General features: G+C 33.8%; 1 protein-coding gene across 9 annotated transcripts in view; it reads left to right on the top strand.

The window, feature by feature from the left end:
• Positions 1 to 26,242, top strand: part of Gulp1 (GULP PTB domain containing engulfment adaptor 1) — a 253,795-nt gene extending 227,553 nt beyond the window's left edge. For 4 of the 9 annotated variants that reach the window (XM_045147978.1, XM_045147974.1, XM_045147975.1 and 1 more), the window contains 6 exons: positions 5,737 to 5,853; positions 6,050 to 6,130; positions 6,512 to 6,604; positions 16,534 to 16,672; positions 18,679 to 18,773; positions 24,396 to 26,239. In XM_045147978.1, the coding sequence (XP_045003913.1) occupies positions 5,737 to 5,853; positions 6,050 to 6,130; positions 6,512 to 6,604; positions 16,534 to 16,672; positions 18,679 to 18,773; positions 24,396 to 24,467 (597 nt within the window). In that variant the 3' untranslated portion in view covers positions 24,468 to 26,239. Of the gene's footprint in view, positions 1 to 5,736; positions 5,854 to 6,049; positions 6,131 to 6,511; positions 6,605 to 16,533; positions 16,673 to 18,678; positions 18,774 to 19,975; positions 19,987 to 24,395 lie in introns of all 9 variants that reach the window. The other 5 variants (XM_045147979.1, XM_045147982.1, XM_045147980.1 and 2 more) reach the window with 5 other exon arrangements.
• The last annotated feature ends 565 nt before the right edge of the window (positions 26,243 to 26,807 follow it).

Here is a 26,807-nt window from a genome sequence, read left to right as displayed (position 1 = left end):
CTAATCTCCAGATCTTACATGCACAATTGGGCATGGTCAGGTGTGCCTGTAACCTTAGTCCCTTAGAGAAACAGAGACCTGGAAATCTCCAGAGTGCAGGGGGTGGTGGGAAGAATTTAAAAACAAAATCAAGGCCTGGATAGATTGCTCAGTGGTTAAAGATGCTTGCTTCCAAAGCCTGATTGTCTGGGTTTGATTAACCCGTTCCCACGTAGAATCATTTGCTCAAAGTGGCATGTGTCTGGAGCTTGCTGTGGCATGAGGTCCTTGTCTTTCAATCCCCCCCCCCCTCATGTACATGCTCATGCTTTCATAAATAAATAAAATATTTTAAGAACCCATTATGCTCTTGAAACAGGAAGAGACTCCAACTGAAATAAGGACAGAAACACAATGGAACAGGGAAATTCAACATCCCCTCTCGTTACCCCTCACAAGCACATGCAGAAGAGCAAATGAGGCACAGGACACGGCATGGGCACACATGGACACAAGCATTTGTGTACACCACATACACAAACACAGGGGAAAAAAAAACCCCTGAAAAACCTATGGCTAATTTGGGACAAACCTTTTATTTCATTTAATTAAATTCAGACCAAAGAGATATATTGAAGTTCCCAGAGTCATAAAGCTAAACAGTGACAGAATCAAAAATATAGATTTTTAATTAGCTTGAAATTTAGATAAAAACCTACCCTACTATGCTACAAAACTGGAACTCACTTTATTGGTAAATGTGTTATTGAAAGTTCACATTTATATAACTTCCATAATTATCATGTTTTTTAAAAAAGCTAGAATATGTAATTTATCATGGTGGCTGATTTGGTTTCCTTATTACTCAACAAATATAGCCTGTGGTAAAGTATTAGGAATTACTTTTGTATTGTTTGCTTTTCATTACTTTAAAAAAATGTTAATAAATTTACTGTATATGGTAAAGAATGGTTTCTGACAATAAGTGAAACTAAGACATCCTCTCCAACAATTCCTTTAATTGTTTTTAAATGTGTGTGTGTGTGTGTGTGTGTGTGTGTGTGTGTGTGTGTGTGTGTGCATGCATGCATGCACAAGCTTGTCAGTATCTTTTGCCATTGCAAAAGGAATGGTCGACGCTTGCACTACTTTTTGGTTCCAGTTTTACACGAGTGCCTGGGGATTTGAACCCACGCAGCGAACTTTGCAAGCAAATACTTTTATCTGTTCTGTCATCTCCTCAGCTCTTCTGGAACAGTTTTTAATGTTGTGAAATGAAAGGCTTCTCTTGTCTAATGTCTTAGTTACAACTTGATTTCATTAGTTCAGCGAGCAAATTGTGCTCCCAGTATACATTTAGAAATAAAATATGATAATTGTGGAGCAAATTTCACTGACTACAAAATCCATTTTACTAAAATACCCAGTTGCTAGCCCTGTGACATTGTTTTTTAGCAATACAGTTTTATGGGAATATGAATGATTTTTCAAGAATTTGGTGTCGGTTTCTTTAGTGAATCTATAATTTACAAATATTATGCAACATTAAATGACTTCATGAACCTCACAAAAATATATTGCTTTATGTTAAAATGCATATTGAGGATATGGTTTGTTTAACGAACTACTCAAGTTATAGTTAAAGGGGTCAAAATTTTAGCAAATCAATACCATGATCTGAGGTATTTCTTATCTGAAATTGTATATAACACAAAGGACTTTTATATTGATAACTGCTAAAACATTCCAACTATGGAAATTTGTATGATAGGTTTGTAGATTTGAGTGAATTTTCATATTATAATTTAATAATGGATATATTTTGTCATGTTGAATATTGTATATCTAATGTAGAGAACCAATATGGCATAAAAGTAAGGACATAACCAGGTACATGGTGCACATGCCTTTAATTCCAGCACTTGGAAGGCAGGAGGAGATGGGTTACGTTGAGTTCCAGGCCAGCCTGGGACTACAGAGTGAGTTCCAGGTCAGCTTGTGCTAGAGTGAGACTCTACCTCAACTACTCCTAAGAAAAATGAGTAAGGACACTAAAATTAACATTAATGAGGATGAAATTCAACTTCTTTTCTGCCTTACATAAGGTATTTTACCAGGCCCATTTGTATTTATAAAGATTTTTCTGTTTATCTTAGTAAAAATATCATCCATTTTCAAAAGAAGTTGATATTCCAAATGTGAAGTCTCTTATGCAGATAATAGTATACCATATCAAATTCCAGTATTGTTTTGTTTTTTAAATTTTATTTTCTTGAGGCAAGCCCAACAGACTGGCCTTTTTTTTTTTTTTTTAATGGCAGAGAGTAAAGGTGAAAGCAGCAGAGAGAGATATAGAATGGGCACACCAGGGCCTCTACCACTGTAATGGAACTCTAGACACATGTGCCACCTTGTGCACATATGAGACCTTGCACATGCATTGTCTTGTATGTCTGACTTACATGGGATCTGGAGAGTCAAACATGAGTCCTTAGGCTTTGCAGGCAAGCACTTTAACTGCAAAGCCATCTCTCCAGCCCTGCAGTATTGTTTTATATTCATATTATTCCTATTATAATTATTGGAGAAATATAACTGATGGAATTAAATATAATGAGATTTTAGATTAGTTGTTTCATAATTAAATATTGGTGGTATGAAGCTTGGAGATCATGTGTAAACCTATCCATATAGTAAATTTAGGCAAAGCCTTTGACATATGTGTACAGGGAAAAACTCTCATTCATTATTCATTGAAAGGTATACAGAGAGGAGATTAAGGATGAGAATTCAGACAATTTAAATTTATCTGTAATGTGCAAAATGCTTTTCTGCCCTCTTACTAGTATATTTAATGAAATAAGATAATCCAGTAGGTACTAGTCAGAAAACATGACATTTTATCTCAGAAACAACAAAAGTAAGATGATTAGTCACTTGTAGTGAAATTGTGTATGTGTAACAAATTCAGGATGACAAAAAGTAAAGCAAAAGTCATTTTAAAGATAAATGAGAGACTTTTGCCACTCATGAATGGAGGAGAGTAAGTGATGATGGTAATGATATCCAAATACAATGCAGGGAAGAGTCAAAAAGGGATTCAAATTGGTAATTAAGTAGCAGTAAATGAGATATAGTAAATTGTTTAAAAGATGGGTATGTGGCTTAGTGGTCAAGAACATTACAAGGCCTTAGGTTCTATCCCCACCATTACAAGCCAACCAAGGCAAAACAAATATTGTGAAAGCTAGCTAAAGCTCTGAGAGAGAATTTGAGATATCTGAATGTGTATGTGAAAAATTACAAAATAAATTAATCACCTTAGTCTTGAGATTAAAAAAATATTTTTTTAAAATGAGTGAATTAAAACTAAATTATTACAAATAATAATAAAGAAGTCAGTGTGTATTGAAAAAAGACCAAAACTAAAGATAATTAATAAGACCTATATTTTATCTTTCAATAGGAGTCATAAAATTGATAATTCCCTAATGTATATATCAAAGAGAAACATAAACACAAGTACAAATTACCAATACTATAAACAAAAGAAAGCATGGTACCAGATTATGAACTCTTTAAAAGGTTTCAGAGATAAATGTTGCATAAATACTATTATGCCAGTAGATTGACAAATAACAATGATAAATACATCATAAATTCAACTAACTAGAATTGAAATTAAGTGTATGGATAATGTACAAACATATGTGATCAAAATTCTGAATTAATAAGATTGCATTTGTAACTAAGTCTTTGACACACTCCTTGACTAATGAAATACCAGGCTCAGTCAGGTAAATTCACTAGTAAGCTTCATAAAACATGGTAATAATATATATTTTCAAATTGAGGGAAGAAATTCCAAAATTAGCATAAGCCAGTATTACTTTAATATGAAACTTCTAAAAATATAAAAATTTAAAATTTATATTGCAGTTTTTACTAATTACAAATTGAACCTGCCAACTAATAAACATATTAAAAGCAAAATGCTTTAGTACCAGGTGAGGTTTATCTCAGTAACTCAGTTTTTGTTAGAAAACCAATAAACATAATGATTAACTCAACTTACCAGTGTAATAATAAGAATTAAGTCATTCCAGTAGCTACAGGAAAAGCAGTAGACAAAGTTAAAATCAGCTGATTGTCACCTGAATAGCAGACCAGGTTTCTTTATGGTGCAGTTGTTGAAGATTTGAGGATAAACTGTTTTATTGAATAGACATATTGAGTTCATAGCTTCAAATATATAATAATAAATATTACTCAAAATATATTTTTTATGGAATGAACATGAATATATTACTCCAGATTTTGCAATTAGATACCAAAATATCATTCAGCATGCAACCTATCATAACCACTTATTAACATTTTACTGTTACAAAGAGTTACAATATCTAACACCAGTGAATTTTTTGACATTGATATTTTCACATTGATAGGAGCTTGAGTTATTCAACATATGCAAGTTCTGATATTTTCATTTATTTAGTATTTTCATTGAAGCTCATTATAGTTTATTTTCCTATCTTTTGTTGCAGTTATGTAAAAGAGGTTCTATGATTTTAATTTTTATATTTTAGCTATTTTAAAAATTATTATAGCTAAACCCCTCAAACAAAAATGTCAATGTCAATTAGATGTCTGTGTGTTAATAACAACATGTTTTACTTTAGGCAAATCATATATAGAAACTTAGAATTTTAGTAAAGAAATGTTGAAAGAAAAACATTTTTCTTTCAACAACTAGCTTTTTGTCAAAAATATTCATCATAGTATATATGACATTTGCATGCATTAAATCAACTGATGCCTTTCCCAAACGTCCATGTTGATAAAACAAATCTATTTTCTAGAGTACTTTATGTGAGTGCCATGCAATCAGTGGGGATGAAAATGAAGAAGGGATGTGCTGTGAACTCTGCATGTTTATGGCAGTTGCTAAATGATAGGCCAGGGATTCTAAATTGTCCACTAAGTCAAATTCAGATGGCAGGTGTATTTTGTCCATTTGGAATTATTTTACAAAAATATCAACTGCTTGCAACCAGTTAAAACTGAAAGCTGACATATGAAATTTCCTACTTCTGACCTCATGTCACATATTTAATATCTGGCCTTTCTGGATTGGAATTACTCCCTTCCACCAGGCAGCAATGAACTTGAGCTGAAGTGCTTGCTGTACTTGGTGAGAGCTGCCTCAGGTTTCCAAAGACACCCCCATGCAGTGGGCCTAATCCATTTATCTGTCCAGGGTTAACTAAGCCTTCATGCTAGGGAACCAATGAAAAGCATAACATAGCAAGAAATATTGTCCTTAGTACTATGTGTTCATTTAATAGGCCTGAGTACTTAAGAAAAGAAGGAAAACAACTAGGAAAAATACAATGAAAGCCATATATGTATATATATGTGCATAGATAGATAGATAGATAGATAGATAGATAGATAGATAGATAGATAGATAGATGATAGATAAAATATCTTGCTAAGTTTCTAACATCAGTAGCTATTCTTTAGTGGCCACCTTTTAAAACTCTGTTTGCTTTGTAACTTATTCCTGATAATACATTGAATTATTACACCAGCATTGACTACTTCATGTTATATTCTCTACACATAGCCATAGCCTTTTTAAAGTACCTGCTATGAATGTCTCTGAGTATCTATATTAGTTTCTGTTTTAGACTCAAATGACAGTTTGGTATATTACTATTAAAATGGAAACCTTCATTGTGTGATTTTACAAAGGCTGAAGAGATAACTTTAACAATTGGCCAAGCGTTTGATCTGGCATACAGGAAATTCCTAGAATCTGGAGGAAAAGATGTGGAAACAAGAAAACAGATTGCAGGGCTGCAGAAAAGAGTGAGTAAATTAAGCTTATTGTCTCACGTGTATAAAGTAAGTACAGGGAATTTTGCATATCATCAAACAATTTAGAAGGCCTGCCATTAAATATCCCTCACACTGATTGGAACTGCTTTCACTGTGTTCCTATAATTCATTTTCATTCCCAATCCCCTGCACAGTTTTTAACTGTTTTATATTGAATTCCCACAAGAACTTAGTGTTCTCATGTGACTTTGCTTCACTTCCTGATGCTTCTCATGGGGATCAGAGCAGCAGAAACAGCAGATGCTGGGTAAGTGGTTTCCCATGCAGATCTGATTCCTCTGTAATTAAATTACCCCTGCTCCACTCTTCAAAACCATTCTAAGCAAGTTTCACTGTCTTGTGGTATGCTCCAAGATTATGGGTATAGATTCCAAAGTGCAACAAGAAAACACAAAGATGACACATTAGGAACATAAAATTTGCAAACATAAAATATTTTTTAAACTTAATATGTCTTTCCAATGACCTAGAATGCTTTAATATTTGCCAAACATTATCAACTAGTTTTTGTCCTTGTAGAGAAGAGTACATTTAAATTCCAAATAGTGTAATTAATTTACTTGATATAATGACCAGTGTTATCTAAGAAAAATGTCTGAAAGCTATTCAATAATCATTTGCTTTTTAGATCCAAGATTTAGAAACAGAAAACATGGAACTCAAAAATAAAGTACAAGATTTGGAAAACCGCTTGCGAATAACTCAAGTATCAACATCTCCAGTAAGTATATGGAGTAGGTTTTTATTCTCTTGAGAAATAAGATTTTATAGTATGGAATTACCTCTGGGGTCATAAATCCTGTAGTAATCCTAGTAAGTTTGTTATTTGTAATTTAAACCAATACAGAAAAATATGAAGATTGACGAACAGGGTAATTAAAGTTACATTGGTAATTCAAAATGGAATTGTGTTTTATCTTGCTGTTTTCCCTTATGTTTTCTAAATTAATTTATACTTCATTGCGGTCTTAAGGTTTAATTTGCTTTTTCCCTTTGTGGCATATACTTTCTTCCCATTCCTATTGATTAGTATTTACTGAGGTTAGCTGTAATGACACATGTTGCTCTGTCTGTGGAGTGCTCAGGTTCATTGTAGAAAGTACATTGATAATAAGACTAACTGTGGTTTCTGGCATTTTATAGCAACAGTTCCCTTTGAGAGTGAGGCAAGTTCATTTTAGACAGTAAAATGAGTCTATTTGGACAACACTCCAGCATTTGTAGTTGAAGTATGTAGTTTTTGATTTGTTGTAATTTTGATATCTTTTTCTCAGTATCATATATTATATCATTATTACTGACTTTTGCAAAGGGGATTTTTTTAGAAAGGAAGTAAAATTTAAAGTTATTTTTTCCTAGGCACAATATATGTAGAACAATATATTTTATTCCTACTTAAATCGCCTGTACTATTAATAGTCTCTCCATTCATGCCATTATTTTACCATGTATTTAATATCTGCTATGGCATGATAGTGTGAACCACAACACAATTCTTGAATATGTAAACCTTGAAAGAATTTTGGAGCTTTTAATATGCCTACTTTAACTTTTATATATTTAATGCTGCAATAGTTCACCAGTACATTACCATGAAGAGGAATACTACTATATAAAGTTATATCTTGGGGCTTCAGACCCAGTAAATGGGCTGAATTTTCTACTTTATTTTCAATTCAGCCTTTTACATCCTCCATATTGAAAAGTTTGATAGTTGTACTTAATGTCGCTGACATTAGGACTATTGTGGTTTGACAAACAAAGGCTGAGAGACGGTGCTCCTCTACGTAAGAGAAATATAGTGTGCATGGCTTTTTATAATATTTTTTCTCTTTATTTTCTGATGCTAACCATTTCTTGAACTTGTTTCTCTCTTCTCAAGATACATAATAGTTCAAACTCCACTTACAACCGTAGGTTTCAAAATCAAAGACTTATTGTTTTGAGTCTCCCTCAAGCCTTATTGAAAACTATAACCATCCTAAGAATAAGCAAAGGTGAGGTAAGGACAAGGTCCCATATACCCACTAGGTGGCGCAAGCATCTGGAGTTGGATTTCAGTGACTGAGGCCCTGGGCCAAGTCTCCCCCCTTCTCTAAAATTTATATATATATATATATATATACATATATATATATATATATATATATATGTATATATATATTTAAAATTATTATTAAAAATATATATATTTTTAAATGCCATGGGATGCTACTTTTTCAATGACTCTTGAGAAAACAGTTTTTTTTATTTTGGGCTTTGGCACATATACTTTGGTTCAGCCTTTGTGCTGTCAAAGGAATAAAATAGGGGTGGCACCACACTGGGCATATCCCCAAAGAATATTAAGGGTGTATCCTTTCTTGGAGAATGAAAGTTGAGGGAACCCTGTTGAGGGGCAAGGGCAAGATTTGAGAAGAGTGACTAGTTTTGGGAAACACTGACATAAACTGTTTCCTTCTCTCCCAACCATTTTTTTTTTTTTCCTCCTTTGAGGTAGGATCTCACTCTAGTTGAGACTGACCTGGAATTCGCTATGTAGTCTCAGGGTAGCCCTGAACTCTCATGATCCTTCTACCTTTACCTACCAAGTTCTGGGATTAAAGGCAAGGCATGGATCACCACACCCAGCTCTCCCAGCCCTCTTAAAGTCCATCTCCTCAAAACAGAAACTGCCCTGGACCAGCGTTGGATAACTGGAAAGAAAGTGGGTCAGGCTTGAAGTTATGAACATGCATTGGTGGATTATAGATAGTTAACAAGTGAGCTAAAGAAATATTTTCCAGGACAGGAGGAATGACAAAATGACCTTTGCCTTAGCTTTGTTGACCATTTTCTAGGATATTGATAATCATGTAAGTTCATGTGTAAATGAAATATAGACTGTGAGTGTATTCATTTATTTAGTGATTTTCATCATACAGTTACATAAAATGAATTATTTAATCTTTAAATTAATTAGTTCTTCTGAGGTTGGAATATTTAATAAGTAATTGTGTTCATCTCAATTCAAATCTATCTGAGTAAAATGCTTCAATGACAACTGAAACAAGGAATTTAAAAAAGAAATAATTTTTCCTAAAACACTTTTAAAAAGTTATTTGTAGAAGGATCTGAGTCTAACCCAAAATGACAGGGAATTCACACTAAAGGCAAGCTGGCCTTGAATTTACAGCAATCCTCATACCTCAGCCACCCAACTGTTGAGATTCAAGGTTTGAACCACAACACCCAGTCTAAATCACTTCTTTATACTTAAAACAACTACGTAGGAAATGTATTTTCAACCATTATACAAATAACTTGAATTATAGCTGCAAATTTTTGTGTTGAAAATATTGTTAGATACCTTTGTTAATCTGTTTTTGTATTTTAAAGAAATTATTTAAAAATTTCCTTTCAACTATATGAAGCTGTGACAAAAATGAATATAACACTAAGTATAGCTTTTTATTTCACATAAGTTAGCTGCCAAATTTCTGATAGAAAAAACTTTTAAAGGTTACCTGTAATTAATATGAGATTTTGTCATGCTAATGAATATCCAGTTTTGAAGATTTATAAATGATGTGAACTGTTGTGTTTGATAAAGACAGAATTGTAATAATTAAAATACAATTTTAAAATAGAAATATCTCCTAGTTGCTCTGAAAGTGAGATTCTATATGATGTGTATTTTGAGTATTTTGAGTGATGAAGAATAGAATGCTACAAAATTACTGAAGTTATTAGCGAAATACAGGTGATAGACTACATTGTAATTAAAGAAACACTAGAATGCAATATGGGTCGTGTTACACAGATGGTAATGATGATATAGATGGGTATTATGTATACAATTCATATGGCATCAGATGCTGGATGAGCTTTCAGTGTGTGGTGTAAAGGGGTCTTTCCCAATCCCCAAGAGGTTGACTCTTCGCAACTAATTATCCCAACTCATGATGTTTACATGTCATCTAAGAAGGATTTAATTGGCTCAATAAAAGGTTACTTCTCTGGCAAATGAATTACCATTTGGTAGTATCCACAATACATGTCTCTGAAGTAGTTTGATGCTGTGAAAATGGTTTCACTGGTTTTAGAAATTGATCCTTATTCTAAAGGATCTTTTAGATATACTGAGAAAATTCTGTTACTCAGCTTGGCTGTTTGCTTTTTTCTATGTCCCAGCGGTTTGGCAATAGATGAGAGAGTGGGTTCTCAACCATGTGGTTCTGATAATCTAGGAACAATCTGATTCCCATTTATTACTTTCACGTGGCAGTGTTGCTTGTCTTTATTTGAAAAAAGGGTTTAGTTTGCCCTCCTAGCCTCATGAACACCTCCACAGATTGTTGCATTATAAAATGTGACCATAGAAAGTTAAATCAAATTGTTTCTCTTGACACTTATGTTTGAGCTTACATTTTACATTGCTGGCCATAGGAGCTTTTAAACATATCAGACTGTTGCCAGGGAGTTAAATGAATAAAATTATAGTTCTAAGGAATGTTGGACTTTCTGTTGCTGAACAAAACAAATGTCTCTTAGTCAATGTTAAATAAAATTCTACTCTTACATAATCAAGTGTGCAGCCACTGATTAGACTTGATAAGACCATTATAACCTAAAATGTGTATTGCATTGTGGGTAAACAAAGTTGCTTGTTTATTTCTCTCTGGTGCTCTCTCAAACACTCTTGAGGTCAGGCTGGGCAAGGGCAGATTATAAAATCTCTCAATTACACAACAAGACAAATGTGAATCTTTAAACAAGGCACAAACTTTAAACACAAACATCAGCACCAGAAAGTTTGGTGCCCACAGTAAATGCCCGGCAGTCCCCAACTTCTCCTTGTATATTGGTGATTTGGAAGACCGAAACCCTGCTTGATGGGAAATAATCATTCCCACTTGACGTCTGCCTGTTAATACCTGCTCAGGTCACCTACCAGTACTTTCTGTTAGGCTTCTCTTTATGATTTGTGGCTGGTCATGTCTAGCTACCTTGCAAGATTATTATAAGAACTATAAGGTAATAGATAACACATATAAGAATTAACATAAGCCCACTGTGGATCTAGAAACCTGAAAATGCACTTTCCTGGTGGTATAAATTGTAGATTAGAGAACTCATTGCTTTTAAAGATTACTTTTAAAGTGATATTTAAAATATGCCCTGTAGAGTTCAGAAGGTTCAGTGATTAAAAGTGCTTTCTTCACGACTACAATGACCATAGTTCAGATCCCCAGAAACTATTTAAAGCTGGATGTAAAGCAGAATCCCAGTGTGCAACAGCAATGTGAGGCACAATCAGAGAATCAGTAAAGTTGTGCAAAACCTGGTCTAGTGTCTGCAGAGGCACACAGCAAAAGAAACTCTGTCTCAAAGAAGTGAAAGGTGGGGATGGACATCCTGAGGTGTCCTCTGACCTCACACATGCTTCATGACATACGTGCTCACACACATACATACACATACGCTCACATGCACATACACATTCACACAATGTAAGAATGAATTTCTGAAGTCTGAGTCAACATGGCATTCTAGAAAGTTCTAAAACAAATCAACTGTTATCTTGTCCATCCTCAGTGTAACTTGTGATCTTTTAGTTTTCAATCAGATTTTTTTAATTAAAAGTCCTATATTTAAATTATAAATATAAAGGAATATTAGTTTTATATTTAATCTTAGTTACAACTTTGAACTTATATTTTAGTAACTGGTGTTACATTTTAATGTAGACATTGGCTTATATTTAAAATGAGTCTGCGGACTTACATTGATAATGCAATTTATGGCATCAAATAAAATGTCAACATTGTAATCTTTCAATGGTTAAAACTACAGAACTATTAAATCTTTTGTAGTTTTGGTGTTGATAGTTGTTATTATTGTTGCTTAAGTGTTTTCAGTAGTTATTGATAGGATGCAAACACCATTAGAAAATTTTACCCTGTTGTCACATTTAAGCAAAACTGTACCATGGCCTGGACTAAAATGTACCAAGTTTGAACTTCAATACAGAAGGAAATAGGAAACTACAGAAAACTCAAACACTTATACTCATTGTTGATATACCTTAATGACCAATAACTTCTACCTAGCTGACATGCCATTTTACAGAATTCACCCTAATAAAAACAACTTAGATGCTTGTCCCGAGTCGTGAGACTTAGAATTATGAGCTATAAAGCTTAGTGAACTAATGGTTCCATGAACTTCTGCAAAACAGTCCAACGTGTTTGATTCCTATCCATCTGTCAAATACTAAATGATTTTAAAGAGACTTCTCTATCACACCTTCTAAGTCTCAGAGACCATTGTAGAAGAGAAGGAATGTAAAAGCAATGGATGTAGTAGAATGCTGTCTGCCAGACACAAAGTGGTAGTGGCATTTATGATCTCACAGTGCTGATAGTACCTACACAAGACTTGTTTAAAATGAGGGCAAAAAGAAAAAAGTGAAAAGAAAGTAGATAAAAGGAAAAGAAAAATCCAAATAAGGGCCAGACTAGTTGAAAAGAAGTTCCATGGATGAGGGACAAAGGAGAAAGGACAAAGAAGGGTTATGGGAGAAGAATATAATCAGGTTACATTGTACATATGTATGGAAGATGTCAATAAAATGTTTAAAAATACTGATAGTAGGCAGAGGTTGGAGGATCACCGTGAATTCGCTGTCACCCTGAGGATACAGAGTGAATTCCAGGTCAGCCTTGGCTAGAGTGAGACCCTAGCTCGAGAAAACAAAAACAAACAAATGACAACAACAACAAAGACAGACTATCTCCTGCAAAATATTAAGCTGTTTTCATCTAAAACAATCTATAATTTCTTTAAAATATTAATGTTCTCAACCACTTAAGATTAACATTTTAAAGTGTGTCAGAACTGTTAAATTTAGTCCTCTCACACAAAACATTTAATCTAGTGTCAAAAATGTCACTTTATGCCACCTAGGTGTTGTATTTCTTCACTGCCTGCTGGGACCCCATATGCAACAAGAAACAACTTAAGGGAGGGTGGCTTTCTTGTCCAGGAGGGCATGGCAGCAGGAACGTGAGCAGACTAGTCATATTGCACCTGTGATCAGGAATGTGAGAAAAAGCTGAGGCTGGTGCTCAGCCCACTTTCTCTCCCTGGCCAGGTAATCTGCTCAGTCAGCTACTTATCCTCCACTGGCCGGCCATTTGCTCAGCCCTATCTGCATTCCTAGCCTTGATTCTGAGGCTACCTTGGTGGGAATCTAGGCCAAGGTATCTCCTCAGTGTTTCTCCCCGAGGCTGCTCTTGTTGGGGAAGTTGTCACTGAATTTCTCCCCTGACTCAGTGTGTGTAGAGTATGAGTGTGGTGTGACGTGTGGGTGGGACGTGAAGCAGCACCTGTGTGTGTGGGCCCTATGCAGGTGTACGGGGAGGTCAGAAGAAAGTGCCAGAAGTTCTTTTCTTACAGCACGCATCCTCCTTCTTCCTTGAGACAGGGTTTCTCCCACAATCTAGGCCTGTCAGCAAGTTGTCTGATCTCTGTCACCTGCACATTCGGGTTCCCGACATAGGTACGGGGCCACTGCCATCTTTCTATGTGTGTTGTGGGAAGCAGAAGTCATTGGTTTCTGTCCAGAGGAGCCCCCATGCTGGAGCAGCTAGTGCTCTTAACCACTTTGCCATCTTCTCAGGGCCCTCACTGGTAATTTTACTTTCCTGTTCTTTCTTGCTGGCCCTTTGCTTAAAAAAAATAAAATAAAATAAAAGGAGGAGGAGGAGAAGCCAATAGTCAAGAGCTCAGGAACCTTATGCACAGGCTCCCTCAGCAGTGAGGTAGCGCCTTTCTGAAGTGAATCATCTGGCCTTGCTGCATTCCCTGTGGGAAAATGAAACAATGGAAGTTCCATTCTGACTTCTTAAGGCTCAGTCAATTCTTTCATTTTTGGGTTTGGCGAAGCTATTGGCAACTGTTGCATCTGACTGAGAATTTTTCTCCAGCACAGTTCTTACAGTAAGTTTCCATGTTGGGAAAGATACCTCCTAAGTCACCCAAAGACTGATATTCAGATCCTGTTTTGTGTACTACTTTCTTTTCTTATTTATTGAATTGAGATTACTGATAACCCTTTCTTCCCATCAACAAACATAGTATTATGTGGATGTCCTCACTGCTTAGAGGAAAGGCAAAGTGCATGGAGCCACACAATTTTCAATTTGTTCTTGGTTTCACAGATCATGGAGGATTGTCACTGAATCTGTGGTCTTTAACTGCAGTGTGTCTAGAATGACACAGGCATGTTATCATTGGCATTAGTCATAGTTAAACGATGACTGTTTGGGGCTAGAGGGATAGCTTAGCAGTTTAAGGCATTTGCCTGCAAATCCAAAGGACCCAGGTTCAACTCCCCAGGACCCACATAAGCTAGTTGCACAAGGTGGTGCATGTGTCTGAAGTTTGTTTGCAGCAGCTGAAGGCCCTAGCACACCCATTCTCTCTGCCTCTCCCTTTGGGTCTCTGTCTCTCTCAAATACATAAAGAAAATTTTTTAAAAAGATAACTTTTGAGGATGAAACCTAAAATGTATAATACTTCTAAAAATTTATGCAATTAATGACTTTATAAGAATTTCTCCTTCAGTGACTATACTCCATCTTACCTACCACACTATTCTTCCTCTGCACATCTCATCACTCAGAGACAGTCTCACAAATAAATGTCAGACTTCTTCCCTTGCTTCTCCCCTTGGCTGCTCAGATGCTACTGAATCCAATATCCCACTTAAAATGTAAAATAGGAATATTTTAATGAAAAATTATTAAGATGCGTAACAGAATCTAGGGACAACCACAAAAGATATTCAATTTTAACTATTTTAATTTTAGTATAGTTATTGTGAATGTATCCTTTCATTTTCACAAAATACCCCCTTACCAAGACTTTTCACATAAACTATTCTCTTCTTCTGTGCCTTCATTCTTCTTCTTAAGCTTATTTCTCTTTCTGTCATTCCTTTACAGCTGCTGCACGGAAAGTCTGGTCATGCGCCCCACGGGTCTCAGAGACACTCAGTCTCTTTCTGGGCTAGTAGTGATGACCCATTTCCCTGTCTAAATATGTCTTCCATTTCTGTCACTCCTGTCACCTTGCCTGATTACAGACTATCCCTAGGACTGTTACTGACACCACCTTCTAAAAGTGGCTTACCCAAGTCAGTCAGTGACAGCAGCCTTCCAAGACCTCATGGAATAATTTGCAAAGCAGAAAATTCTCTTTATTAGCTCTTTTTAAAAATTTCTTCAGAATATGTCATCTTCATAGTAATAAAAAGGCAAGTGTGTCTTAAGTAAATGGCTTGGTAGCTGGAGCTTCTGTGTACCATTATTGTTTCCTTTAGTTCTCTGACATCACAGTGAAATTAGCATAGTGGTGACAATGTACAAATCCAAATCAATGAAATGGAGATAGCAAAGTTGGAAAGTGAGGTTATTGGTAATGAGGATAAAAGTATTTTCAGTAGATTACAGTGCAAAAAAATTAAGGATCAGCTGACATTGAAGGTGCTAGAGAAAAACAACTGTCTCAGGGAAGCTAGCATTGAATAAAGCACAAGGAAGAAAGAAGAGAGGCTACAGAAGAAAAGTACTTAATAGCTTTCTAATAACAACCAAGATTTTAGTGTTTGTACATGCTGAGCAGATGGAAGCTAAGCAGACAGAGAATTGGTACTGTTAGGAAAACTGAATTTCTGAATGAGAGTAAGGTGGCAAGGGATACAGTAAGCAGATTGTTAAAGAGATGAAAGCAGTATTTCTGCATGAAAGAATGCACTAGTAATCACTTTAACTAAATAGGCACTCTATCACTTTATATATACAGCCATCCCCATATTTTATCACCTGCATCACCTATGAATCAGAAATACAGATATATTCTGAGAACACTTAGCTCTAGGCAATCTCTTTCCATAGATAGCAGGAAAGTAAATGTTTCTTCTATTTCTCTCAAAAGGAGGAAAACCTTTCTTTTCATTCCTGACCAGGTCAGATGGTTTCTATAAGTATGAGACATAAACATATTCTCTCGTCTGCTAAATCGAAGACAATATCACTTTAGATCTTAGATTGTAGGTTCTATTTTCATAGAATATTTTTATTTCCATATAGTTTTTCAGTCCTGCACTAAATTGTATTAGGCAATTCATTATTTTTCATAGTACATTATTGGTTATTAGTTTATTTTACAAAGCATATGTTTATTATTGGAAAAATACTAAAAATTGTCCACGAATCATATATGCTACAGTGAGTATCAGTTGCTTTCCATTGTGTAAAAGTACATGAAAACACTAATTTTAAAACTATAATCTATGTGAATGTTACTTTTACAAGGGTTGTCACTGATATTTGTTTCCTTTTATAACAACTCTGTACAGAATATATTATAGAAATTATGTTTTCATTCATATATTTTTAAGATGATTTTTTTTTACAATTGAGCATCTAGAATGTAATTTAAAAAATAAAATTGTGAATAATTAATTATTTTGATTTACAAACAGGTAAGTTTATATGATTCAGCTGAATTTTCTGTCCTTTACATGTTCTATAAGAATATGGAATGCTTAGCATTGACATGTGTCTTCATGAAACAGCACTCTGAGCCCTGTCATCATTTCAGGCAGGCAGTGTGATGCCTAAGTCACCCTCCACCGACATCTTTGATATGATTCCATTTTCTCCAGTATCACACCAGTCTCCAATATCTACTCGCAATGGCACACAGCCACCTCCAGTACCAAGCAGATCTGCAGAAATCAGTAAGCTCACTAAACATAGTGATGCGTCTGAGTATATTTGCATCATTTTCAGTGTCCATTTAATACTTTGTGGGAAATTATATATAATTATTAAGTATTAACTCTAATTACTAAAATATCTCATTCTTATATATGTGCTAAACTTGGTGAATTCTATTTCACTTTTATAATTTTGAAATATACTTCTAAAAACATTCCTGTTTGGAATTGAACATGTAGGAACAATAATATTTTGATATAGAGCTATTTAAACCATAATGGAATTGTTTCATTATGTATTTATTGCAACTACAGTTATAGTTTTAATATTTTAAGTTTTAAAAAACAACTGTAATTTTAATAATTTTAGTCATTTTAGTGTGCTCCTATAGTGGTTTGAATACTCTTGTTATACAATGTACACGTATTAGTGGAAATATGTAGATTATATGAAGCCTATCATGTTTTATATATTAATGTTATATAATTTTTCTTTGATATCTTAATTGCCCTAAATACATTGATTTTCTATTTTATCTTCTATATATCTGTAATAGACACCAAGGTGTCTCTGAAAAATTAGAAAGCATATGACAGATGATCACTTTTAATGATGTGACTGTGTATTGATTTATGCCTAGTCATAGAATTTGAAAGGATATTTCACAGTGGCCAAAAATCAATCATTAAGCCCATATGGAGACTCAAAGAAGAGATATTTACATGGCATACTTTAATATTGGCTCTATTTCATAGTACTGCATTGCAGATACCATGCTGGGCAAGCCTGACAGCCTGACTTTAGATACCCAAAAACCCATATGAAACCAGACAATCTAATGAGCATCTGTGATCCTCACCCTCCTAGAGGGGGAAGAGAGGTGGAGGCAGGAGAATCCCAGAAGCTCATGGGCGAGCTACCATAGTATACATAAAGAGAAACAGCAAAGAGAATGCCACCAAGGAGGAAGGCGAGAACCATCACCAGGAGTTGTCCTCTGACCTCTACAGGAGCATATGTATACCTACATATTCACGCATCATACATGCACACAGATATGTTTTTAAAACATATCTTATTATCTATACAGATATTTATAAACATTACATTTCACAATACATAATATGATGTACTCTAAGTTATTTCTCAATAAAATGTGAGGTAAAATTTCATGAAATAAAGTTACCTACAAATTTATCCAGTCATACCTATGGTGTTACTTTTGTGTTGCAAGACACCCATAAATGGATTTAGAAAATTTTCAACAAGTATTTCATTAATTTTAATATATTCAAAAGCTGCAGTAAAGAGGGTATTATAATATATGAACTATCTAAAATTTGATCTTCATTAATGACTCGGAAACCTCTCTGAAAACAATAACTATAACTCTATACCTATAGAGGTTTCTTTCCTTTTTTTTTTTTTTTTTTTTTTTTTTTCCATTTTGGTTTTTCAAGGTAGGGTCTTGCTCTAACCCAGGCTGACCTGGAATTCACTATGTAGTCTCAGGGTGGCCTCAAACTCATGGCAATTCTCTTACTTCAGCTTCTCAGTTACTGGTATTAAAGGCATGCTCCACCACACCTGCCTCTCTAGTTTGTTTGTTTGTTTGTTTATATATTTATTAGAACAAGGTCTTCCTATCTAATTCAGACAGGTCTTGAACTCAGGATCCTCCAGGCTCAATGTCCTTTATGCTAAGATTTCAGACACTCACCACTCTGTTTGGTCATACAACTTTTTTTCTCAATTTTTATTAACATTTTCCATGATTATAAAAAAATATCCCATGGTAGTACCCTCCCCCCCCACTTTCCTCAATATCATAAAAATTCTTTAATCTCCTAGCACAGAGAGCCCAACATAAAATATAAATGTTATGAGTGGCTCATTTGATTGTGCAAATACCTGTTTGTGTCTATAATTAAGTTTCTATTTTTAAATTTAATCCTTCTTATGAACTCTTAACTCATATCAATTCATTTTTGTCATTTTATTTACCAACATGTTTTCTTCCATTTAGAACGGGACCTGTTTGGAGCTGAACCTTTTGACCCGTTTAACTGTGGAGCAGGGGATTTCCCTCCAGATATTCAGTCAAAACTAGATGAGATGCAGGTGAATATTTTAACAGATTTTGCCATAACTTATTTATTTCTTTGGAATATGAGAAAAAAAATGTGATGTAGCAGAACTCTCTTATTTTCACTGTATAGACTCATGTAAAATAAGAATTTTTATTAATAAAATAATTCAATTTCCAATTGGAAAAACATAGTTCCCTTTGCAATACAACATTGCATGGATTCTAATTCTTCATTCTTCTGAAAGAAAAAGCCACTATACTAGATATGTCAGATTTGACCTCAGTCTTAACAATCATGAATTCCAGAATTGTAAGAGTAATTGAAGGAAAATCTTTGTAAGTAAAATCATTCTTTCTGAAAAGAAGCATTATAACTGAAACTCATGACTTCTGAGTTCCTATTGAAAAACTAGTGAAAATTAAGAATGCAATCCAGTTAGATTCATTCCTCCCCTCCCCCCCCACACATGTATTTCAAACCTGGATGAAACTGGTTTCAAAAGCTTCATGGATGAAGTAGTGTTAAAGGCTTCATATAATGAACCATGTTGAGTGAACAGATTTAAATAGATTAGAATAATCTTCCTTTCATATTTTCATGAAGCTGTTATATCCTAACTTAAATCAAAAGTTTTTTAATTGGAAAAATCCAGAAAAAAATCACATGAAGCGTACTGAGAAGAGGTGATGAGAACACTAAGTAAAATGCAGATATTTCTACTTATTTGTCTTGGGGCATTCCATTCATTACCTATTCATCTTCCCCCTAACCCCTCAAATTTAAAAGGTTGACTCCCTCAAACTCACTCTCTTCCCCCTGAGAATATAATAGACCTATTTCAAATACTACAAAACCTACACCCATATATGCATGATTAATGATCTAGAATGCTGTATCTGAAATTGACCTTTCCTTTTGTATTATTTTGGCCCACTAGGCTTATACTATCTTGGAAATTTGTGTATGTAGAACATACTGAAACTTGAAATAATAGTATTGGTCCTTAAGAGTGATGTATTCCACAGTGGCTATTTTTCTATGAAGTTTTTATACACAAAATACTTAATAGATTTTAAAAGAAAAAACTTCACCTTCAGAGATTTGAGTAACTGAGTTTCTGAAGCACAGTGTGATTTAGTGATGGGTCAAATGCTAGTGAACTGTGATGGTTTTTGTCTCAGCTGTTTCTAATATTTTCATCATGTCTTTTTTTTCTGCTTTCATGGTGGGCAGCGTCAGAGATGGTTTGTATATTATTTTAATAATAATTTTGAAAAATATAAAACATTTTATAGATAAAGCTTTAATGTTTCCATGCTTTGCTGAACAGTTATTCAAATGATATTTTCATATGGATGTGTTTGGTTACTCACTATGCTAGAAGTTTAACAAGTCTGGACTAAGGTTATTTTTCCAGGGACTGTCATTATTACATTGTTCACTTTCTTTTCTTTTTTTTTTTTTCTTTTGTTAGTCTAAAATTTACTAGGTCACTTTAACTGTAGTAAAATAAAATTTTCCTCATCTAAAGTCCATAGTGATTTTCTTATGACTCTTTGCTATCCTGATGAATCTAATGCACACACGTAGCTACTATTTCTATCATTGTATATCATGTAAAAGCCTACTCCCCTATAACAAGTTGTGAATATTATATGGAGTTAATAAGCCTCATGAAGTATTTGAGTTTCTGCTTTCATTTACAGAGAATTTTGAGTAAGCTACTATGAGTTGAATCCTTAAACTTGAAATCAAAAATATATCTCAAAAATGAAAAAAATTAAGCAGAAATTTTAAACCATATTTCATTTTATGGTTGAAAAATTTGATATTTATTTCAAATAAATAACATAAACAGTTGGTCTTAGATAATTTGAACCTCTAGGAGCATGTCTGTGATAGGCAAAACAATTGTTAGTATTGGTAGTCTTAGTATACTCTTGGGTGTAATAATGTAATATACTTAAAAACATTGACAAGTCACAGGAGGTTGCTTTAATTATGCATAAATGGTGTGAGGTCAACTGGTTAATAACTCAGAGAGAAAAATATGTAGCTAAGTTAAATAATACCTAAATAATAGGTTAACATGTGTGGACTGTGAATATCCATCAGACTTGAAATAAAGAGACAATTTTATAAAGAGAAAGTACAAAAATAAGGTTGTTTTACATAATTCTCTCTTTTATTTTTTTTAAATTTATTTATTTATTTATTTGAGAGTGACACAGAGAGGCAGAGAGAGGGAGAGAGAGAGAATGGGTATGGCAGGGCTTCCAGCCACTGCAAATGAACTTCAGACTCATGCGCCCCCTTGTGCATCTGGCTAACGTGGGTCCTGGGGAATTGAGCCTCGAACTGGGGTCCTTGGGCTTCACAGGCAAGCGCTTAACTGCTAAGCCATCTCTCCAGTCCTAATTCTCTCTTTTAGAATAGACAAATGCACTAATCAAATGAGTGGAAAGCCACATAACTGACATAATTATAAAATGAATTATTAGATTAATAAAAAATCTGCAGTTCATAGAAACTACAGGTGACTAACACGTAGTGGATGATACTCATATAATCTACGCAATCAACCAACCATACAAGTAAATAAAAAACTACAAATGCCATTTTCCATAACAAATAACAAATGGGTAATGTTACTTTCTTAATGATCAGTACAAGTGAAAATGTGAGGAAATAAACACTGTAAAAAGTCTGTTTCAAAAAGAAAGTGATTATGAGTTTGTTCAACCTCTGTACATAAAATTATACTGTCAACTTTAGTCTTGATTATAAATTATAGGACAAATTAATTACATTAAAATTTAAAAATACATTATAAAGTCATAATAATTTAGTTTTATGAGAATGTTCAGTCTTTGTAGAAATCTAGTCCTTTTAAAGAAAATGAGAGAAGGAAAAGCATTAATCAACAATATATTATATAAGTAAGACAATTTTTATGTTTTAATTAAATGTAAAATAATTTGAGATAAGAAGCATAGAGAATAACAGAACTTCAGATGCTACACATGAAGGGTTTCTTCTTTGATTACTCAAGAAAAAGCAATTAAGCAAAATGCTTCATAGACAATATGACTAATATTTTAATCAATTACAAAGTGATGTTTTGTGATATTAGTTTATAATAACTCCCATCATTAACTACATTTAGAAGCCTAATTTTGATTCAGAGGTTTAAAATTCAAAAAGAAATGGAAATCTTAGAAGGATTCAAAATCTAATAAATTATCATTTGCAAAGTCAAAGTTCAGAAGGAAGTTCAGGAAACACACAGGAATTTTATTTTATGAGTATATTGTATGAAGTAAACAAAAGGGATTATAAGAGCATATGTGTTAAATATGAAGATTTGTTTAACCTAAAGATCATGAAAGGTTCATTAAGAAAATCACTAGAGGGCTGGAGAGATGGCTTAGTGGTTAAGCGCTTGCCTGTGAAGCCTAAGGACCCCAGGTCGGGGCTCCATTCCCCAGGACCCACATTAGCCAGATGCACAAGGGAGCGCACACGTCTGGAGTTCATTTACAGAGGCTGGAAGCTCTGGCGCACCCATTCTCTCTCTCTCTCTCTCTCTCTGTCTCTCTCTCTCTCTCTGCCACGCCCTCAAATAAATAAATAAACAAATGAAAAAAATTTAAAAAAAAAGAAAATCACTGGAGATATTGTGACCTAAGCACATTATTATTGTCACAATGAAGAGGATTTGTTTCCTTTGTTTCTCTACCATCCTAACACTGCTGCACACTGGTAAATAGTATTCCAGGGGAAGTGAGGTCATACTGGTTTAATTTTAAAATAAACTAACGTTTTTGAAACTATAGCATCAAACCTTTCCAAAGGTAACTAACCATTTCTCTAAACTTTAACTATCATAACTACCTACCTACCTATGTGTCATTTGTGTATCCTGTATTATTTAAAATATATTAGAAGATGATACAGTACACCGGTCTTAGTAATCTAACTAAAACTTTTTTAAAAAGAGCAGTTCAGGGCTGGAGAGATGGCTTAGCAGTTAAGGCACTTGCCTATAAAGTATAAGGACCTACGTTTGATTCCCAGGACCCACGTAAGCGAGATGCACAAGGTGGCATATGCATCTGGAGTTCACTTACAGAAGCTATAGACCTTGGCATACTCATTCTCTCTCTCTTTCCCTCTTTCTCTCTCTTTCAAATAAATAAATAAGCAAAATATCAAGAAAAAAGAACAGCTCGTATTATTTTCAGTTTAAATATTCATTTTCAGAATACTAGATAATGGTTAGAAAATATGTATAAAATATTTATTATTACAAAACAATATTTAATAAAAGAATATTGGTGAATATTCTGATCTTTACCAAGGAGAATACATTTTGCATTCCAGGTGCTAGGTAAGTTTGGGAAACCTTCCTAGTAATGCTGTTGCTTTGTCGTGTGTGTGCCACGGGTCATTGAATATTCTTTGGATACTGACTGCACATGAATAAGGGTTTGCATTTTCGTATTTGTTTCTTCCTTGATAAGATAGCGTTTGTCTTCTATTACACTATATATTATTTTCATTTATTCTATATGAAAATAGTTTTGAGTACTTCTATTTTGCTTCTACCAAGAAAACTACAATGTGAACTCCTGTTCCCCATGTCAGTTGGCTTGTTTCTTAGCTCTTGGTAGGTGGGTGTGTCCCCGTTGAGGGGCAAGATGAGCCTGGTATGGGTGTAGGACAAGTCATAGGCACACAAACAAATTGTTTGATGCAAGATAAGACAATGTAGGGGAGATAAAGATACACTTTGGCACCAACTTTTAACTCAAAATTTTCATTCCAATTCACAAGACTTCCATAGCATTTATAACTCAAATAATAAATGAATGGCAGATTAATTTTAAATACATGCAAAGGAGAGCAGAGCTCAAAGGAGCTTGTCCATTACAAACACCAGTAGGACACAGCCAAGCTTTTATGTGAGCAAAGATGTCTGCATTGCTGTATTCCAGATAAGATACAGGAAAGTTATTATTATTATTTTTGGGGGGTTTTTTGAGGTATGGTCTCTGGTCCAGGCTGACCTGGAATTAACTGTGTAGTCTCAGGGTGGCCTCAAACTCACGACGACAATTCTCCTACCTCTGCCTCCGGAGTGCTGGGATTAAAGGTGTGCGCCACCATGCCCAGCTTTTTTTTTTTTTTTTTTTTTTTTTTTTTTTTTTACTTTGGATTTAGCTAGTAGTAACCAGGAAGAAAAGATGAAAATTATCAGGCAATCCTGAACCTTCATTTGCTTGAGGTCTAGATCTCTGAATGCTATCAACTTTAAAACCAACAGAGAATCAAGCTATAATGGGATGGAACATTGAATAGATTCTATTGGAAACAGTGCATAAGTCAAAATTATATGGCTACATATTGCTTGTTTTTCTTCTGTCTCATATACACTCACCTTTCATATCCTTGAGACAGTAAAATGCTAGTATAAAAGGATCTTCAGTATTTTACGTCAGCATAAAACTTGATAAACCAACATTTGTCATTATTATTTCTTACATAATTAAAAGACATGCATTTCAACTTCTGTTCATAGTTGTTTATAGTTACTAGTATTATGTTCCCATAAATGTTTCTTATTTTCACAGTCTTACTGTTTCTTTTACAGGAGGGGTTCAAAATGGGACTAACTCTTGAAGGAACAGTGTTTTGTCTCGACCCATTAGACAGTAGGTGCTGATGTCAAGAACAAGAAATTCTGACTGGTTTGAATTTGTTTATGAACATATATGTCATTGATTATTATTTCAAGGCAGGTATTATACTTGTGCCAATATATTTTTGAATATCAAAATGTTTTGCAATCTATTGTAGTCAAATGTCTTCATACTGATGTATTTCTATTTTAAAAACAACTTGGTGGAATGTATTTCACATGTTCATGTTACATTGTTTCTGTTGTAGGTGAATTTATAATTGAAAGACAAATTATCTAAACATCTACCCTGTCTGCATTATAACAAAATATCATCTTGAAATTTGTACACATTTTCCATGCTATTAGTTTATTATTGATGTTCCAATAGCCATAATAGATAGCTCTTAAAATTTTAAGAGATATGCTGATGCCAAACTAAACATGTTCTATTTTCAAAGTAATGAACATGTTACCACTCATCAGGCAGAAGTCATTTTACATATATACTGCTGTTGCTATCATTATTAAAATCTAAACTTTGAGTATTATCCTACCAGGTCACTAAATTTTATCTGATAAAATAAGAATATATATTCCAATAGTAATTACATAAATCATATTTATATTAATACAAGGGAGTTATACTAGTTATAATGTTGAATTTGCTTCATAAGTAGTGATAGTGGGGAAAATTGATATTTTTAAAAATTTCAAAATTTCATTTTGAATATAATATCTAGCCATCATCTGACCTATTATTTTCTTTAAAAACTGGAATATGTGCTATTAATAGAATACTGCCTGTTATCCATATTTATTTTACCAAATATTTTTCAGATTTTTTTTCCCTTGGGCCAAGATAGGTTTTCACAAAAATTCCCTTTGTGACAGCTTACTAGTTTTGACACTATAAAATCTATGAAAGCTATTTAAAATATAAATTGAAACTGTCTAGAAAATTTATTTTTCATTTGTTTTCTTGACATCAGACTCTCCTTGTTCACAAAGATGGAGTTTCTGATCAACTTCCCCTCGGCCCTGACCAGTAAAGTTCTATGGCATGTCATTCTTGATGGCTGATGCATTGTGACCTTTGAGTACATTTGCTTCTGATATCTTTGTCCATATGTAACAGACTAACAACAAAAGTACAGAAAAAAAGTATGGTCAAATTTTCTAATTTGATTTATTAGATTATAAGAAAAATAAATGATCATGGTGGCTCTCAAAAATACATTTGTAGATTCTTTTACTTGTGATGATTTTATGCAAGTGCTGAAGGTACATTTTTGTTAGGTCAAAAGTCAAATATACTTATGCAATATTATAACTGTAAACATCTCCATCATGTCAAATGATCTATATGAGCTTTCTTATTTGTATTCTGTTACCTGCTAAGTTATACCTTAAATAGATGGTAGTATATGTTTCATAAAGAAGTCTTTATAATTTTGTTTGGCATACAGTATTTTGGAATTTGTATAATGAGGATGTTTAGAAGCCACATACATGGCTTTTTTTTAACAGATAGAATTTGTATTTTTATTGTACTTTAAAAAGCTTTATGTAACAGGTATATATTTAGCAGCCATTTATTATCAATTGTAACACAATAGAGTACTAAGATGATATTTGCACATTTAAGATACGTTATTTTACCAATTTTTAATGGTAATCATTACTGCTACTGGCATGATGAAATAGTACATAATTGGTAATTAATTATGAACATTTATTTCACCAGTGCATTTTTATGAAGGTATGGTTTAAAATTGTATTTCTATGTATACTCAATGATATGTTTGATTTTGCTGAGAATAAAGATTTTAAATAAATTGCATGATTTATTCATTAAATAATATGTAAGCATTCTGAATGTATATACATAATAAACTTGCTCATTCATAAATTGGAGCTGAAGAAAGAAATAGGAAAAAAGTGAGTGGAGATGAAGAGCAGAAAGAACAGAGGGAGGAACACAGAAGTATTTCTTCTAATTTCATTTCCTATACACGTTTTAGGCTTATGATTAAATATCATCCCATCATGAAAATGTGAACTTGATCCTGCTGATGAGAAAGCCCGTAATTTGTTACATTCACCAGAAGAATTTGTTGTAAAAACTGTATTTTATAAATAGTACTTTTCAAAACTGGAAGCTCTTAATTTAGGCACAGTGTTTCAGCTGATGGTCTTGTAAGAGGCCTTGATACCAGAATTATGCCTATTTATGCAATTATGTGGAACATTTTAACTTGTTCAAAATATGGTGCTGGGCTAGAGAGAGGTAGATCAGCAGTTAAGGCATTGTCTGCAAATCCTAACAACTTGAGTTCAGTTCCTAGTACCCACATAAAGCCAGATGTATAAGTTTGTGCATGC

This window comes from Jaculus jaculus, chromosome 4 (assembly GCF_020740685.1).
Source record: "Jaculus jaculus isolate mJacJac1 chromosome 4, mJacJac1.mat.Y.cur, whole genome shotgun sequence".
Taxonomy (NCBI): Eukaryota; Metazoa; Chordata; class Mammalia; order Rodentia; family Dipodidae; genus Jaculus; species Jaculus jaculus.
This window is presented reverse-complemented; position numbering and strand designations above follow the sequence as displayed.